General features: G+C 37.0%; 1 protein-coding gene and 1 non-coding gene across 3 annotated transcripts in view; one reads left to right on the top strand and one right to left on the bottom strand.

The window, feature by feature from the left end:
• The window catches only part of SLC30A7 (solute carrier family 30 member 7), a 100,431-nt gene that overhangs the window by 13,946 nt on the left and 69,190 nt on the right, over positions 1-17,295 (bottom strand). For both annotated transcript variants that reach the window (XR_015160577.1, XM_086391480.1), the window contains exons 9-10: positions 7,123-7,213; positions 781-930 (exon numbers count right to left, since the gene is read on the bottom strand). Coding sequence is in view for 1 of the 2 variants with exons in the window: in XM_086391480.1 (XP_086247606.1) it covers positions 781-930; positions 7,123-7,213 (241 nt within the window). In the remaining variant the exon portion in view is untranslated. The remainder of the gene's footprint in view (positions 1-780; positions 931-7,122; positions 7,214-17,295) is intronic.
• Positions 2,681-2,786, top strand: LOC147375906 (U6 spliceosomal RNA). Its single transcript, XR_015161790.1, has one exon. It is a non-coding gene; the product is annotated as a U6 spliceosomal RNA (small nuclear RNA).

Raw genomic sequence — 17,295 nt, 5'->3', positions numbered from 1 at the left:
GGCTTGGGTCAGTTTTTAAGCACAGACTTTTATGGCATGGAATCAGTTTCCACATTAGATTTATGTTAGATAAATCTGGCAGCAGTGTCAACATCTACATTTTCTGACAAATATTTCCAGCAAACCAGACCCCCCTCCAAAAAAAAAAATCTGTGGTCTCTCTCTCCTCAGATACTCTTGACATGATGTGCTTATTTTCCCAGTATGTTCAGAGTAACCTAGTAATCACTTTTAGTTTATCGGTCACTATGTCAACTCATGATGGCATAAACATTACCTCATATAATTTGGTTGCAGCCATGAACTAACTAATTCATGATTCCATATAAAGAATTAAGAAAAACTCAAGAGCATCTTAAGTTATTAAATCACAAAGAAGGAGCAGTGGCTTTGCTATTGACAAAAATGTTAAGAGAGTTTGCTTTAAGTTAAAGCGACTGACCAGGCATTATTCTTATTCCAAATACTATCTTAGAATTCCTAGCTTCAAACAGCATTTAACATGTCTTATAAGGAGTATACAGTAAGGGAGAATCTACTTTTTCATAAAGGACCTCAAATCAGCTCAATGATGAATAAACAGGACTATCTTCATTAAGAGTATTCACTAAAGCAAGGATCTCCCAAATTTAACTCTGTGATTGAAAAAATCTTTTATATGTACCTCACAGTGTAGAATATATATATATATATTTAATATGTTAAATAGTAAATATTTTTAAAACTAGTAGATACAATAAATTCTTAGACCCTTAAAAGAGGTTAGTAAAAATATCATACCTGAGTAAAAATGTTATGTGTTTGGCTTAAAATCCACCTGGCATCAGCATCAGGCGCTACTACTAATTTCAAGGTCCCAACATAAACATCAGAACATAAGGTCCAGAAATGCTGTTCTTGTAAACTGTAAACTCCTTGCAACTGCTGCACCTAAAATATGAAGAGCAGATATTAACATGAAATCAAATCTAAGTGGATGCAACTTAAATCATTACACATCAGTAAACATGGATTCTACCCTCTAAAGAAAAACGTGGGCTGGTGGGGTGGGTTTGAACTGATTAACAAATACCTATTGAATACTTACTATGTGCTGGTACTATGACACATAGTAAGGAAATATAAATGAACACGTACCAAAATTTGTAGGGCATAGGTGAGAGAGTGCCTAGGGGAAATTTACATTTTCAAATACAGCTGACGGGAGAACAGTGCAGGGGAAGGGACACCAGCCTGCCTCTCAGTCAAAAATCTGAGGATGCAACCAACCATGGATCATGTAGTACTGTGGTATTTACTACTGAAAAAAAAGAAAAAAAATTTCATGTGTAAGTAGAATGTGCAGTTCAAACCTGTGTTGTTCAAGAGTCAACCATACATCAATCAGAGGATAAACATAATTACAAATGAGCTAAGAAATTAGGAAAAGAACAACAAAGTCAACTTAAGAAATAAAAAGGAAAGAAATAAAGGATGGGAAGCAGAAATGTGGAAATGATGGAATTCTCAATGTCAAAACACTACTTCTTTGAAAAAAATCAGTGAGCTAGAGAGTCAGTGTTTTATACACAGTGGGGACATATTTTAGACAGGATGAGTCTTCATTGTGTACAACTGTCAGAAACTACAGGATCTTTGCACTCCCAGGACCCAGGAAACTAAATGCCAACATATACCCTTCCCCAACTCATGTGACAACCGAAAACTGGAGGGATGGCTCTAAGTCTTTCCAATGCTCCTTAAGTGTTCCTCGCCCTGAGGTTGAGAACCAGTGACAAGACAAACTCTGATGGAGTTAAAAAAATAAAAATAAATATGTAATTAAACAAAGTACAAAATGAAAACTACCAATAACTGATTAAAAAAACCATAAAAGGGAATACTATATGAATGTATCAACATACGAGTACACAATATATTACAACTGAGCAGAATCCTAATACTTCTCACCGTCTCTAATGCTATCAGTCCAGTTCAAGCCACTCTGGTTTGATTAAGCGGTCTCCCTATTGCTAGCCTTGCATCTACCTCTTCATCTAGTCTCAAAGTAGGAGCCCAAGTGAGATTCTGTTGCTTTAAGTCAGATGCTTTCATTCTGCTCAAAATCCTCAGTAGAGTCCCATCTTACTCTGAACCAAAACCAATGCTTCCACAATAACTCACATGGACCCATGTGATGTGGCCGCTTGTTATTTACCACACTTACGTCATCTCCTCCTCCTCCTCCCCCCCTTGCTTCCTCTTCCCCTGCTATAGCAGCATTCTCACCACTCTTTGAAGAATCTGAAACACTCCTGTCTCGGGGTATTTGCTATTCCCTCTGCTTGGAGTGTCCTTCCTTCCACAATAATGACTGGTCTACTTTATGTGGGCCTTTACTCAAACGCCAAGGTCTCAGGAAGCCTTTCTACTGTTATCCTAGCTAAAACAACATTTTCATTTTTACATTTCTCTGCTTTGTTTTACTTTTCAGCAGCTAATGACACACGCCACATTACTCATGTTATTTATATTGTTTATTGCCTGTCTAATCTGACAGAACTCAAGCTCCATAAGAGCAGGGATTTATTTTTGAGTTTTATGTTTGTATCCTGAACACCTAAAATTATAAGCATCTAAGCTTGGCGTGCTCAGTAAACAGTATATGCATGTATATAAAATGAATAAACACTCAATTTTGGTGTTTGTTTTGGCAGCACATATACTAAAATTAGAATGACACAGAGAAGATGAACTTGGCCCTCGTCCAAGAATGACATGCAATTTGTGAAGTGTTCCCTATTTTTGTGGTGGTCATTTCACAATGTACATGTATATCAAAACATCAAATTGTACACTTTAAATATATGTAATTTTAATTCATCAATTTTACCTCACTAAACCTGGAAAAAAAATAAATAATAAAACCAGAAAAACAACAAAAAACACAATTTTAAGAAACTAGACAAAAATGAATAAATTTTGGGAAATCATTTCAGAAAATACAGAAAATCCCGTAATATAAAAAAAAAAACCCAGAAAATATGAATGGACCATTAAAAACTGAACAGGTAATAAAAGTTCTCTTTCATAAAGCCTCCTCAGCCCTGCCAAGTCCCAGAGGAAAAACTTTTAAGTAACCACTGAGTTTTGCCAGAAAATAAAAAAGAGGCACTACCTCATATAAGTAAAAATAATCTTGATCCCCAACCAGATAAAGACAGTAACATATAAGCTGAATTCTCTTATGAATTAAGTAAGCTAAATCCAACAGTATATTAAAAAAATAATGTATCATGACTAAGTTAGGTTTATCCCAAGAGGGAAATAAACATCAGAAATTCTATTACTGTTATTCTTCAATTAATGAAGCAAAGGAGAAAAATCACACAATCATTTTAATAAAAGAATTGCAATTACTTAATAAAATTCAACCCCTATTTATGCTTAGAAGGACACTTCCTTAACTTACTAAAAGCTATGTACCAAAAATGCATAGAAAACACTTAAGGAAAAAAACATTAGATATATTCCACTGAAGATCAGGAAAATCCTTACAAAGATGCCCAAACTACTGCTATTGTTCAATATCTCTGTAAATAATAGATCTGGAAGAGATGAACTAAGATCAGAACTCAGAAGTTAAAAGAGGCTCAATGTAAAAAGATCTTTATAACAATTAGATCAACTTAAAAGAGAAAGAGGTTACTCTGTGAAGAGATTAACCACTGGTTCCTGGAAATGGTCAAGAAGCTGGATGACCAACTAAATGTTGCAGAGGAGATCAAGTGAATAATAAGATCTTTTCAAATTCTGAGATTCTCTGATTCTTAAGTAATCTATTTGGGATGTTAACTAAGAAAAGGTTGAACTTTTTATCAAAATATTTATTTTTATCAGAATCTGATGCATATAGGATTACCTTCTATGAGCTCCAAGACTCCCGGTGGGAAACTGAGACAATACCCACTGTGCCCGTTAAAAAAAAACAAAACTGCTTTTACTGGTGGACTTTCTCTTCCTCTTTCAGGACTCCAATGACAGAGCAGTGTGAAGTTGATATCCTCTACATTTTTCTAAAGAGCATCCTCACAAATGGTGTGCTGCTGCTGCTGCTGCTAAGTCGCTTCAGTCGTGTCCGACTCTGTGTGACCCCATAGACAGCAGCCCACCAGGCTCCCCCGTCCCTGGGATTCTCCAGGCAAGAACACTGGAGTGGGTTGCCATTTCCTTCTCCAATGCATGAAGGTGAAAGTGAAGTCGCTCAGTCGTGTCCGACTCTTCGCGACCCCATGGACTGCAGCCTACCAGGCTCTCCTCTGTCCATGGGATTTTCTAGGCAAGAGGACTGGAGTGGGGTGCCATTGCCTTCTCCCACGAATGGTGTAGTGAAACACCAATGCTAGTGAAACAACACGTTGACTGAAGAGATTTCTTCTACCTCCATAGAAATAGCAGCACAAGTACATTCTTGCAAGTTATTCTAAAGCATAAGTTAAGAAATGACTCTTATAGAAATTGGCATTAACTTTCCTCAAATTAAAAATGTGCAAAAGTGTAGTTACAGATGAAAGTCTATGTTGCTCTTCTTGTTCTGACAGTGTGGTGTAACAAAAAGAGCAGGAGCTTCTAAAGCCAGAATTACATGGATTAGAATCCTGATTCAGCCGCTACCATCTGTGACCTTTGAGTTATTTAAATCTTCTGAGCCTCAATTTTACTCAATTTTCCTAGGGAAAGGAATAGGAAACTTAGCCTTCATGGTTAATTTGAAGAACAGAAACAATATATGTACATCACTTAGTATAGGGGCCAGCTTAGAGTAGGCATTCACTAAATTGCCCCTTTCTCTTCCACAATTATGCTGACTGGTCCTCCCTTAAAATCATAAAACCACAAAAGTCAAATGGGCAGCATTTCACTTTCCCTATTTCAAAAAGAACTATTCTACACCTTCTCTTTTTGCCTCTGGTCTTCTCATTTCTCTGTATGATTACACTGCCCTGTAAGTCAGAGAAAAAATAGAGGCATACAGAAAAGCTCTTCTGACCCTCCAAATCTACCAGTCAACCCTCATCTATTTCAGCATTCTCTGCCTTGCCTTGTGGGATACAGTACCCCTGGCTCCTAGCTACAATTAATTCCTCCCTAATGCTTTGGATCCTATCCCTTCTCATCTTCTCAAGAACTTGATTCCTTCATTAAATTAATTTGCTTCACTACCATATCATCAATTTCTTCCTCTCAGTTGGCATGTTCCCATTAGCAACACACATGCTCCCAAACTGAACTGTGCAATACAGAAGTCACTCGACACATGTGACTAAATACATGAAAATGTAATGAAATCTAAAAACTAGTTGCACTAGCTCAAAATTATTAAGTTTCAAATGCTCAACAGCCACAGATTCCTTGTGACTTCCATACTGGACAAGGTAATTATTGAACATCTCCATTACTGGGTAATGTTCTATGGGATGCTGTTTTAACTAATTCTCTTCCCCTTCTTACTATATCCATAGCCAAGCTTTCAGCTCATTTTTCTACTCCCTTTAACAACACTTCTTAAAAGAAATGACTGTAACCACTATCTCTACTTCCCCCATTCATTTCCACCCTAATCTACTATATCAAGCTTTCACCAAATCTACTGAAAATGTTTTTATCAAAGCCATTAATGCTGTTCATGATGCCAATCAATGGTCACTTCTTTGTTTCTATTAGAATTGCCTCACAGAAACATTTGGCACAGTTGATTACTTCCTCCTTCTTCAACTTCTGGGTTTTCCAGCTTCCTTTCTATCTATGCTCTAAATCTGGAGTTGAAACTTTAGCTAAAGAATAGAGCTGAACCCTTCCATGGTAATCTCATACAATCCTAATGTTTTAAAGGCTATTTATATGTTGATGAATCAAAACTCCTAGTTCTAATCAGTCCTTAAACTTCCAGATTTGCACATCCAAGCACTTCAGTGACATTTCACTTAGAAGTATAGTAGGCATTTCAGTCTTAACATATCCAGAATAGAATTCTTGATATGGGAGGATTTTCCACCCTCACACCTGTATCAACCTCAACAAATAGTATTAGGATCCAGGCTAGTTGCAATTCAACACTTTTTCTCCCCACTGCTAATATAATCTATCTCTAAAAACTTATCCAAAATATCTACTTAGCTCCACTGTCATTGCTACCACTGTAGTCCAAGCCATAACTTTTCAAGTTAAATGATAATAGCTTCTTAATTGGTTTTCTTTGATTTCATTCTTCCTAGCATTTATTCTCTAATAGCAAGCAGAATAAGCTTTTAAAATTTAAGTTCTGTGACACTCTCCCTGCATAAAAGCTTTCTAATGCTTCCCACAAAATCAGAATTAAATCTAAACCTCTTAGTAGACCAACACTTCTGTATCATCTGTCCCCTGTCATTCTCTCCAGCCTTTCCAGCCACTCTTCCCTCTATCTATTATGCTTCAGCCACAGTGGCTTTTCCTCACTGTTTTTCAAATACACTAAATTAGTTCCAGCCATAGAACTTTTTGCATTAGCATTTTCCTTTGCTTGAAACACTCTTCTCCAAGATTTTCATATGTCTGGCTCCTTCTAATCAACAAGATTTCAGCTTCCTTGAATATGACATTCTCAATAAATTTGATGTCGCCATCCATGTCTACCACCTCACTTTGTTTCATTTCTATTATAGTAATCATCACTGATATTTCCTTATTTATTTCTTGTTTAGTGCCTGTGTTTCCCTGCCAGACCATAAATACTTGGATAGACCCTGTCTATCTTGTTTACCATTACACCCCTAGGACCTTAGAAGAATACACGGCATAAAAGATGGGGGGTTCACAAAATACATGTTGAAGAAATGCTTATACCATCTGCTATTCATATTTATATTTTAAAAGAGCTGCTGGATTTCTAGACTAGATGAGGACAATTTCTACCACATTTCTTTAGTGAAGCTCAATATTTTCCAATGATTTTATTCTGGTTTAAGTGGCATTCATGGTCAGCTTTTAATCTTGGAAGAAATATAAAATTATACACACATGCTACCCATATTTATAAAAGTTGAAACCCCCAACAATTTGGAAACAATTAAAACCCAATGGTCTGGAAGCACTGAAACTTACCCTCTGATAGCACTGAGGTAAAGTATTTTCCAAAAGCGGAGGAGTTCTTTGCATTAATATTCCAACAGACTCTCTTAAGAGAGGAATAACACTGTAGAAAAGGAAGACAACAAACTTATTAGAGCCACATTCTGACCATCCTATCCTGCAAGAACGTAATAATATACCTCCTGACAGTAGAATATAACAAAGATTTATCAGAATAATATGAGGAAAAAAAATCCAGTCACTGTTCCAAATTTTTCATGGGACAAAAAAGTTATTATTTAAGGTAAAAGTAGAAGAGTTAAATGAAATATATCAGTGTATGAAAAAAGAGTTAAATGAAATACTTCAGTGTATGAAATATTAGTATAATACTAATATTATACTACTGAATAGTACTAGAGCATCTAAAAATCTAAACACAAGCAGTCATTCAACTGCCATTTAAAATATGACTTCAAAGGGCTAGACTCTTCCAAGATAATCTATAAAGCATATCATGGCTGACTGGTCCTTAACATTTATCAAACATCTACATGCATTTATCTGAACAGTTCTGTTAAGGAAAATACAAAAACAAAATTAACACAGTATATTAGGTTCATTCATCCAATGGTTTCCCAATCTGATTATGTATCAATCTTCTTTGATTATTAAAAAAAACAGAAGCCTGGATATCACCACAGATCTAGTGAAGAATCAGCACCTCTAGTGATAGGGCCCAAAAGACCGTATGAATTGATGTAATTAGTCTGTAACTGGTATTTGGAAATTAAAGCTTTAGGCTATTTAGATGGTTGAAAGTGAAAGTGAAGTCGCTCAGTCGTGTCTGACTCTTTGCAACCCCAAGGACTGTAGCCCACCAGGCTCCTCCGTCCATGGGATTCTCTAGGCAAGAATACTGGAGTGGGTTGCCATTTCCTTCTCCAAGGGATCTTCCCAACCCAGGGATCGAACCTAGGTCTCCCACATTGTAGGTAGACGCTTTAACCTCTGAGCCACCAGGGAAGCTCTATTTAGATGGTTAAATGCACACAAAACAGTTAATGGTGAGGGTGACTCTACTGCAACAGTTTTCTAAACTAGCAACACATCAAATTTACCTTAAGAGTGTGGTTTCTTTTCATTCCTAACATACTGAATGAGAATCTATGAGGAAAAGGTGAAGTATAAATATTTTTAGAAAGCCCTCCAGGGGGAGTCCAGTAAGTTACTGGAGTGAGCAGACAGTCACTGCTCTAATGCTTGATGCTGATTGAAAGGCAAGGTCAGGAATAGCTTCATTACATTTAATAGCTGAAGCCAGTGCTTTGTTTTAAACTTATAGAATCTCAATGTTTCTAGAGTAAAACCCCTCCTGATTATAGCTAAAGGTTGTGTGCATGCTCAATGTTGCCCAACTCTTTGCAACTCCATGGACTGTGGCCCGCCAGGCTCCTCTGTCCATGGAATTCTTTAGGCAAGAATACTGGAGTGAGTAGCCATTTCCTACTCCAGGGGATCTTCCCGACCCAGGGATCAAACTCGTGTCTCCTGCATTGGCAGGTGGACTCTTTACAACTGAACCACTTGGGAAACCCCAGAAACCCCATAGCTATAGGAGATAAAGAGAAAACAAAACAAAACACACACCTTTTAAGGAAGGTAGAAGGTGAAGTGGATAACTTAAAAGATTAGTGTTATTTTTGACAGACAGAAAAGAAAGAGAGGATATTAATGATCAGAGGAATAGGGACAATGCTTGTCTTGCTGTTATATTCCCAAGGAGGCCCGGTAAAGTGCTGGTCACAAAGTGGGCCCACAATACTTGTTGGTTAAATGAAAGATAAATGTATGTAGCAATTAGATGTTTTAGAATCTAGATTAAAGAAAGGAAAGGCCTCAGAGAAGAAATTAAGAAACTGTTTCCACACTTTGTATACAGAGATAAGTAGCTGGGTTAGGAGGGTAAAAGTAGGAACAGAGACAAATAGGAAAATTAAACAGACACTGAGAGATATTGAGATATTGAGAAACTGGAGTCCAGGGAAGCAACACCAAGGGCAAGTTTAAAAATCTAAAAAGTTTGGAGAGAATAGCAGTAATGCATATAAAAGCACAACATGGACAGGAGTTGAAGACACATTCAAGTGAAAATATTCTTCAGTCAGATAGTGATTTGCTAGCCAAGAACAATTAGATGCCACCTTTAATTGCTTCTTTTCCCTTAAAACCTTCATGCTCTAAATCACCAAGTTCTCACGACTTAACCTGCTAAGCATTTCTTGCCTCCATCCCCCTCCTTCATTCTATTACATACGTCTGCAATAATCTCCGTTATCATTTCACTTGGATTATCAAATAGCCTCCTAAGTGGTCCCTTTGCCTCTAGTCTTATTTTCTTAAGTCCACTGTGACAGGCGGCTTCAAAGATGGATCCCAGAGACCCCTGCCTCCCTAGTGTGTGTGCTCTTGTGTCATCCCCTCCCCTTGATCCAGTGACTTGCTCCTAATGCATCAAGTATGGCAAAAGTGATGCTTCTAAGGTAAAAGACTCTGGCTTCTATCTTTTCCACCCTCCTCTCTTGCTCTCTTGCTTGTTCAAAGCTGCCACACTGTGAGCTGCCCTAGGCAGAGGCCCAAGGCAACGGGAACTAAGAGATGCTTCTGGAGAGGAAACGAGACCCTCAGTCCAAGAGCCCCAAAGAAACTCAATACTCAGTGAGACTGGAAGTAGATTCTCCCCGAGACGAGCATTAGAATGACTATAGCCCTGGCTGACACCTTGACTTCACCGTGTGAGGGAGCCTGAGCCAGGGAGCCCAGTTAGCCATGCTCAAGTTCCTGAACCAAGGCAAATATAATAATGTGTGTCATTTTAGCTATGCTCTTTTTGTGTAAGTTCTTATCTTACCATCGACAACTAATAGAACCATTCTGTATAAAGCTATTAGACTAATCTAACTAAAATCAGAATCTGACTCTATATTTCCCTCAAAAAAAAAAAAAAAAGGAAAATCCATTAGCAGCTCCCTACTGACTGGTGTGTTGCAGTCCTTGGGGTCGCAAAGAGTCGGACACGACTGAGCAACTGAACTGAACTGAACTGCCTGGGGAATTAGATGTAAACTCTAGCTTCACTTCCTATCATTCTTGCTTCACATTTTACGCTCTCTAAAACATAAACACACTGTACTTCACTTTCTGCTGTTTCTTCCTTTCACGCTTTGTCTCATGCTGTAACCTCTCTAAACGTCCCTAAACTGTCCTTTAATCTGGCTTCTAGTCCTTCTTTAAAATCTCAGTGTCACCCCTTGCAGGGGATATTCCCTGATCCCAAACTGTCCTCCAAACTCTATGAAGTTCTTCTCTGTGCTCTTACAAAAAATTTGTGATATCTATAGTAAGGCTGGAGGTTAAATGGGTGGATAACAACTAGAATTGGGGTTAAGGATCTTGACAGTGAAAGAACAGTGGTTATCCTTTCATTCAACCTGAACAGTAATGTCTGTTTCTATTCACTGTGCTGTTATTAAAAAGGTGAAGGCTCCCTGGATATACCAAAAAGGCAAAAAAAACCATCATAGTAGAATAACAAGGCATAATTCAATTATGACATTCTTCTTTCCTCTCTCCATCCTCATTTCTCAGGAAAAAGAAAGGATCCATAACTAAATGCTTTTATATATCTAACTTAAACAATTTTTGTTTTCCTACTTTCCTTATTGTACTTCTCAGGAGATGAGGTACAAAAGTAGTTCTCCCAGAATAACTGTTTGAGAATAAGAAAAAAGTATTTTTTTCACATGCCCACTAACTTTAGCTATTTTGATAACTTCTTCTTCAATCTTTATCTCAAGAAACTGCTAATAATGCCTGGAGATACCTGATGTGGAAAAAATCACTCAAGTGTAAATCATACAACCTAGGTTCTAACTCTGCCATTAAACAGGTTTAGACAAGTAGTATAACCTTCCAAAACATCAGTTTTCTCATCTATAAAATAAAGGAATAGATTAAATTTCTTGGTAATTTCTTCCATCTTTGTTTTCATTCAGTAAGAAAAAAAATGGTCAAAGTACAAGGAATACTAGAGAGAGAATATATTTGGAAATGAAATATAAGTTGCCTTTGTATACTAAAAAGCAACAACATGCCAGTATCATCAACTGAGGTATACTTTGCAAACCAATCTCATCCATTACTAATTAGGTAAGTCTGCAAATAGATTTTATTATGCAATCAATACAAATAAACAATAAGTACTACATGCTTTGCTTGGCATCAGATCTTCTAGAATCAGATGGAATCTTACTCTAGAGTTGTGGAAATGGAGACCTAGTGTACCAAAGTAACTTGCTTAAGGTTAAAGCTAGTGAATGGGACAGCTAGAATAATAACAGGTCTTCTGACTACAAAATCAATTTTGAACAGTTCAAGTCTACAAACATTTACTGCTTCTTTACCATGTGCCAGGCATGTGCTAGGCACCAGAAATAAAAAGATAAATAATTCACAATGCCTTACTTCAAAGGAACTCAACAGTATTGAAAAAGCCTGTAGAGATCAATGGAAACTACAAAACAAACATTTGTTGGATTGACTCACCATTTGGAAAAAGACACACATGAATAAAAAACAACTGTAGATTAAAAGCCTGTATCCGTTTTCACTTCCCAGGAACTTCTGGCAAATGGTTTTTTAATTAGTATGTTGATAACTTACTCTTAAACATACTTTTAAAAATAAAAACTACATCTTTCCGACTTCCCTGGTGGTGCAGTGGATAAGGATCTGCCTGCCAATGCAGGGAACAAGGGTTTGACCCCTGATCCAGGAAGATTCCACATGCTTCAGAGCAACTAAGCCCATGCGCCACAACGACTGAGCCCGTGTGCCACAACTACTGAAGCCCACGCACCTCGAGCCTGTGCTCCACAGCGAGAGAAGCCACTATAATGAAAGCCTGCCACAACTAGAGAGAGCCTGCAAAAAGGCAACAGAGACCAGGTGCAGCCAAAAATTAATTAAAAAACTATACCCTTTATAACAATGTGAGGAAGAAAGGAAGAGAAGAGAACATGGATTTTACTGTAATAAAAGGCATGCAATATGAGCAGTGATATTACTTAAGCAATAGTTATAAAATATAATCTTGCAAAAAACTTTTAAAATCTTTGTCTTAGTATACCTAAGGCTAGTTTAAGACTTTCCCCCAAAAGAGCTAAAGCACAATTAATACAAGAGAGTTAAGTCCAATCTAGATTAATCCTTAAGGAAATCAGTTTTAAAACAGCAAAGACATTTCTTTAATACAGTCTCCTAATAAGTCACCAAATACATGAAACAGTGACAGACTTGATTTTCTGGGGCTCCAAAATCACTGCAGATGGTGACTGCAGCCATGAAATTAAAAGACACTTACTCCTTGGAAGGAAAGTCATGACTAACCTAGATAGCATATTCAAAAGCAGAGACATTACTTTGCCAACAAAGGTCCGTCTAGTCAAGGATATGGTTTTTCCTGTGGTCATGTATGGATGTGAGAGTTGGACTGTGAAGAAAGCTGAGCACCGAAGAATTGATGCTTTTGAACTGTGGTGTTGGAGAAGACTCTTGAGAGTCCCTTGGACTGCAAGGAGATCCAACCAGTCCATCCTAAAGGAGATCAGTCCTGGGTGTTCTTTGGAAGGACTGATGCTAAAGCTGAAACTCCAATACTTTGGCCACCTCATGCGAAGAGCTGACTCACTGGAAAAGCCTCTGATGCTGGGAGGGATTGGGGGCAGGAGGAGAAGGGGATGACAGAGGATGAGATGGCTGGATGGCATCACCGACTCAATGGACATGAGTTTGGGTGAACTCCGGGAGTTGGTGATAGACAGGGAGGCCTGGTGTGCTGCGATTCATGGGGTCGGAAAGAGTCAGACACAACTGAGCGACTGAACTGAACTGAACTGTTGGAGAAGACTCTTGAGAGTCCCTTGGACTGCAAGGAGATCCAACCAGTCCATCCTAAAAGAGATCAGTCCTGAGTATTCAATGGAAGGACTGATGTTGAAGCTGAAACTCCAATACTTTAGCTACCTGATGTGAAGAACTGACTTGTTGGAAAAGACCCTGATGCTGGGAAAGATTGAAGGCAGGAGAAGAAGGGGACGACAGAGGATGAGATGTTTGGATGGCATCACCAGCTCAATGGACATGAGTTTGAGTAAACTCTGGGAGTTGGTGATGGACAGGGAGGCCTGGCGTGCTGCAGTCCATGGGGTCGCAAAGAGTTGGACATGATTGAGTGACTGAACTGAATTGAATAAGTCACCAAGAACAACCATCTACAAATTTATCCAAATCTTTGTTCAAATGTGTACGTGTATAATCCATGGTGTTGCCTCTCAAAGTCTGCTACTCTCTGTAAAAACAACAGTGAATAACAACTAGTACTTCTCTTTTTCTCCTAAAATTTACTTTCACATGTGGCCCTTAGTTTGAGGATTCTAGAACCGGTGAAGATCCATGATCACAGATAACACAGTATTAGAATTAACAGAATTTAGAGATCCCCCATTTTAACACAATTCAAAAACCATAATGCAGACAAACACTTTAATAAAATTAATATTAGAAGCCAGCATCTATTTTAAAATAATTAAATGAAAGCTATAACTAATATAAGATAATAATATATAGAGAGTGTACCAATGAGGTTTTTACTGACTTTGCTACACTATAAAATTTCAAATGGTGGTCTACTTAGGTAGAATTTTAATAAAATGTTTACATTCAAGAGCAGCAAGCATTTCACCAAAGCACATGGAAACATCAGGCTAATTTTCTCCAATAATAATATTAAAATATTGTTAAGAATTTCAGCTGTAGGAGCTATAACTAGGTCATGAAACTGGGGTGGGGAGAAAAAAGTACTTGCTAAATCAAGTGTGGTGATAAGCAATTTAAAATCAAAGTCAATTTCTATAATAATCTCAAAGGTTATAAAAATGTAAAAGAAACCTGCAGAAACTCTATTTTTGTTTTTTAAAATTGTGTTTAGCTCAGGAGTTTGTGCCCATATTTTTCTGATTAACTACTGTAATAGGGAATCATAAAACAGATTTTAGCATGGATCTATCTAGCCATAATGAAAGGATATGGGGAAAAAGACAAACTTAGCAAATTCCTGACTGAGCTAAGACTTAGAGCTGCATCCAAACCCAAAAAGTAAGCATTTGGAAACAATTAGAGGTTCACTTCTGGTTGACTAACTCAATTCCAGCTTTAACAATGAAATACCATTTTCCTAGCATATATAAAAAGAATGACTCATTAGGTACATGAGTTTACCAGTAAAACATGCTAATATTTTTATTCCTCAAAAGCTAAGTCAAATTTACAGTCATATAATTAGAAATTTACAATTAATATGAAAGTTTACATGAGAGCAGATTAAATAAGCAACAGTTAGCTATTACTCTTTATTGCCAGTAACTCTGCAAATGAAAATTTTACTTCAAAAGCATTTAGTGAAAGTCTCACCATTTCAACAGTAAATAAAATTGTCTAGCAATAATTATAAATAAATCAAAGAAAAGGATATACATTATGAAAACTTGAAGAACAATCAGACTAGCAATAATCATAATCCTTAACAATAAAGAATTCTAGAGAGTTGAAACCATCACTTAAATCTGAGAACAAATACCTATTAATAATAATTAAAACATAATTACTGATTCAACTTTTTTGAACTGGCTAATGGACTAAGTCTTCCTGCATATTATCAGTGGTTTTTATAACCCACAAACATAAACATATAGGCTCATTTATAAAAGAGCCTATAAATTTGAAGTATTTTCTAGCATATGTCATATACTCAAAATGTTTAGTGGACAAAAGAAGCCAAAGAAAATTGACCCTGAAAAGCAATGTATTCTACATTTAGGCATGGTGATCTTGTTGATAAGCTATAAATATACAGTCATATTTGCACAAACACAATTATTCCACTGTAAAAAACAATTATCTATAAACCCAGAATTTCATAAGCCTAATACAGAACAGAAAACCTAAAACCACAGGCATTGTGATTTACCTTATAATTATACTGAGTTTCTGAAATCTATTGTTTAAATCAGTGCATATTTACAGAGTACCTATTTTACTCAATAAGAGAGACAGTATGATATCCTAAAATACCCCTAGAACTTGGAGCCAACATCATGAAAAAGTTACTCTTTTCTCTAAAGTTCTTGAACTTAGTTATAACACTTAATGCATCTATCTGGTCTCTGGACCAAAAGCATTTGTAAATAATGTCAAATTAGCAGATAATAATGTCTTTGTTTAAACAAAACTTAATAGTTTCTTTAAGTACTATTAATAAAGTACTTTAATAAATTTTTTTCCAATTTGATCCTCACAACAATTTAAGTAGCTTTAAGAAAATGAATTTGTTTCCAATTGGATCCTCATAACAATTTAAGTAGCGTTAAGAAAATGTTGGAATAAGAGATACACACAAGATCATAAGAGCTTATTTAGACCAAGTCCTTCATTTTATAGAAGAAAAAACCATCTCAGAGAGATTAAGACAACTCGCTCTTTGCTACATTTTGGTAAGCAGCAGAACTGGAGGTAATAACTCCAACACTAAAGCTTTCTTCTCGACACTGCAGTGTCTCATGAAGACTGAGTCCTCTGGGGTCAGAGACCAGGTTGTGTTCTTTTTATTCCCAGCGCCACGCACAGTGCATGGAACATAGTAAGTGCTGGACACACGTCTGCTGAATGTACCGTCTACTGTAAAATTTCAAACACTAGTGGAAGATTATTAAAATGTCGAACAGCCCTTGTTTGATATGACTTTCAACACTTCACAATAACAGCTAAATAACAAAGCAGTAAAAGGCCCTTAAAAGAATCATCCCCCCAGAAGAATCTCTAATAAATAGAAGCAGAAGTATCTTATCCTCTATTCAAGTATAGGTGACAAAGAATTAATTATACTTAGCCAGGAGCAATCCGCATTCCCAACTCTTAACATGCAACTTGTTATCTTAATAAAGGCTTTTCATTCTCTTGAAAAAGAATATTCTCATGAATAAAAAACTAAAATCACACCAACAATATAAACAGAAAATAAAAGTGATAACATATGTATCCATGAAGCACAAAGGTGCAAATAAATATGAAAAATGAATGAGAACTCATGCTAATATCCTCTCAAGAGGGCAGGAAATGGGGAGAGACAATGGAATAGAAGTAAGAGGGCAAAGAACACCACAAGATACAGTTTTGAGAGAAGACTGGAATAAATCTTATTATTCGTATTAAATATGGTAACATTTGCATCTAAAAGCTAATGAGAACTGGAGGCACCTCTCTACTCCCTCTGTGACCCACTGAAAGCGGTGGCTACGCTAACATGGACAAAGGCAGGAGATGAAGCTCTTTAAGGAAATCTGCCATTTAAAAAATGGTGAAGAGTGACTTTATTTCAAAAACCAGATGAGATGGCAAGAAATATTTATATATTAATACTATCAAAACCGACTTATTATTAAATGGCTTCAGCAATTGCAAGTTTTAACTCAAAACAAAAAGGCCTTAAGATCAGTGAGAAAAATCTTAAAAGGAATGGGACCAGGGTGCTGATCAATACCTAGGTTCAATAAGGCTATTAGTAATCTGAGCTAAACTGTGTCTAGCTACTTCCAAGTTAAGCAGTTAACACTTATACAATGCCTGCCAAGTGGCAGGGCTGGTCTAGACTTAATATATCTTAACTTAGTCCACATATAACAAGTTATGAGGTAAACGTTAACTGTCATTTCCACTTTCAAGATTAAAAACTGAGGTTAAGTGACTTGCCCAAGGTCACACAGACAAACGGTCGAAACAGGATTTGAACCCAGGCAGCTATGCTCAGAAGTAAACACTCTCAACTGCTCGGTAAGACTTCTAATTAAGTCATCAAGGTGGCTCTGTTAGTGCTCCCAAGGCACCTCTACCTAAAGGAGAGCTCTGACTTTTGGAGAAGCTGGCCTTCAAAGTGTATTGAAGGCCTGGATCATAAAAAGAAATTTAAGCTCAGGAAAAGATGAACGGTAATAAAAATATGAAAGTCTTCTGCCATCTGAGAGGTGACTGGTACAGTCAAAAGCTGAACAGAAGCAAACCCTGACACCTACTTTCTGTTCTGTGCCCTTACTC

The sequence above is a fragment of the Bos grunniens genome, chromosome 3, assembly GCF_055505025.1.
Source record: "Bos grunniens cultivar Pamir isolate PY7600 chromosome 3, Bosgru_T2T1.0, whole genome shotgun sequence".
NCBI lineage: Eukaryota > Metazoa > Chordata > Mammalia > Artiodactyla > Bovidae > Bos > Bos grunniens.
The sequence above is the reverse complement of the archived record's forward strand: the minus strand, read 5'-3'. Positions and strand labels throughout refer to the sequence as shown.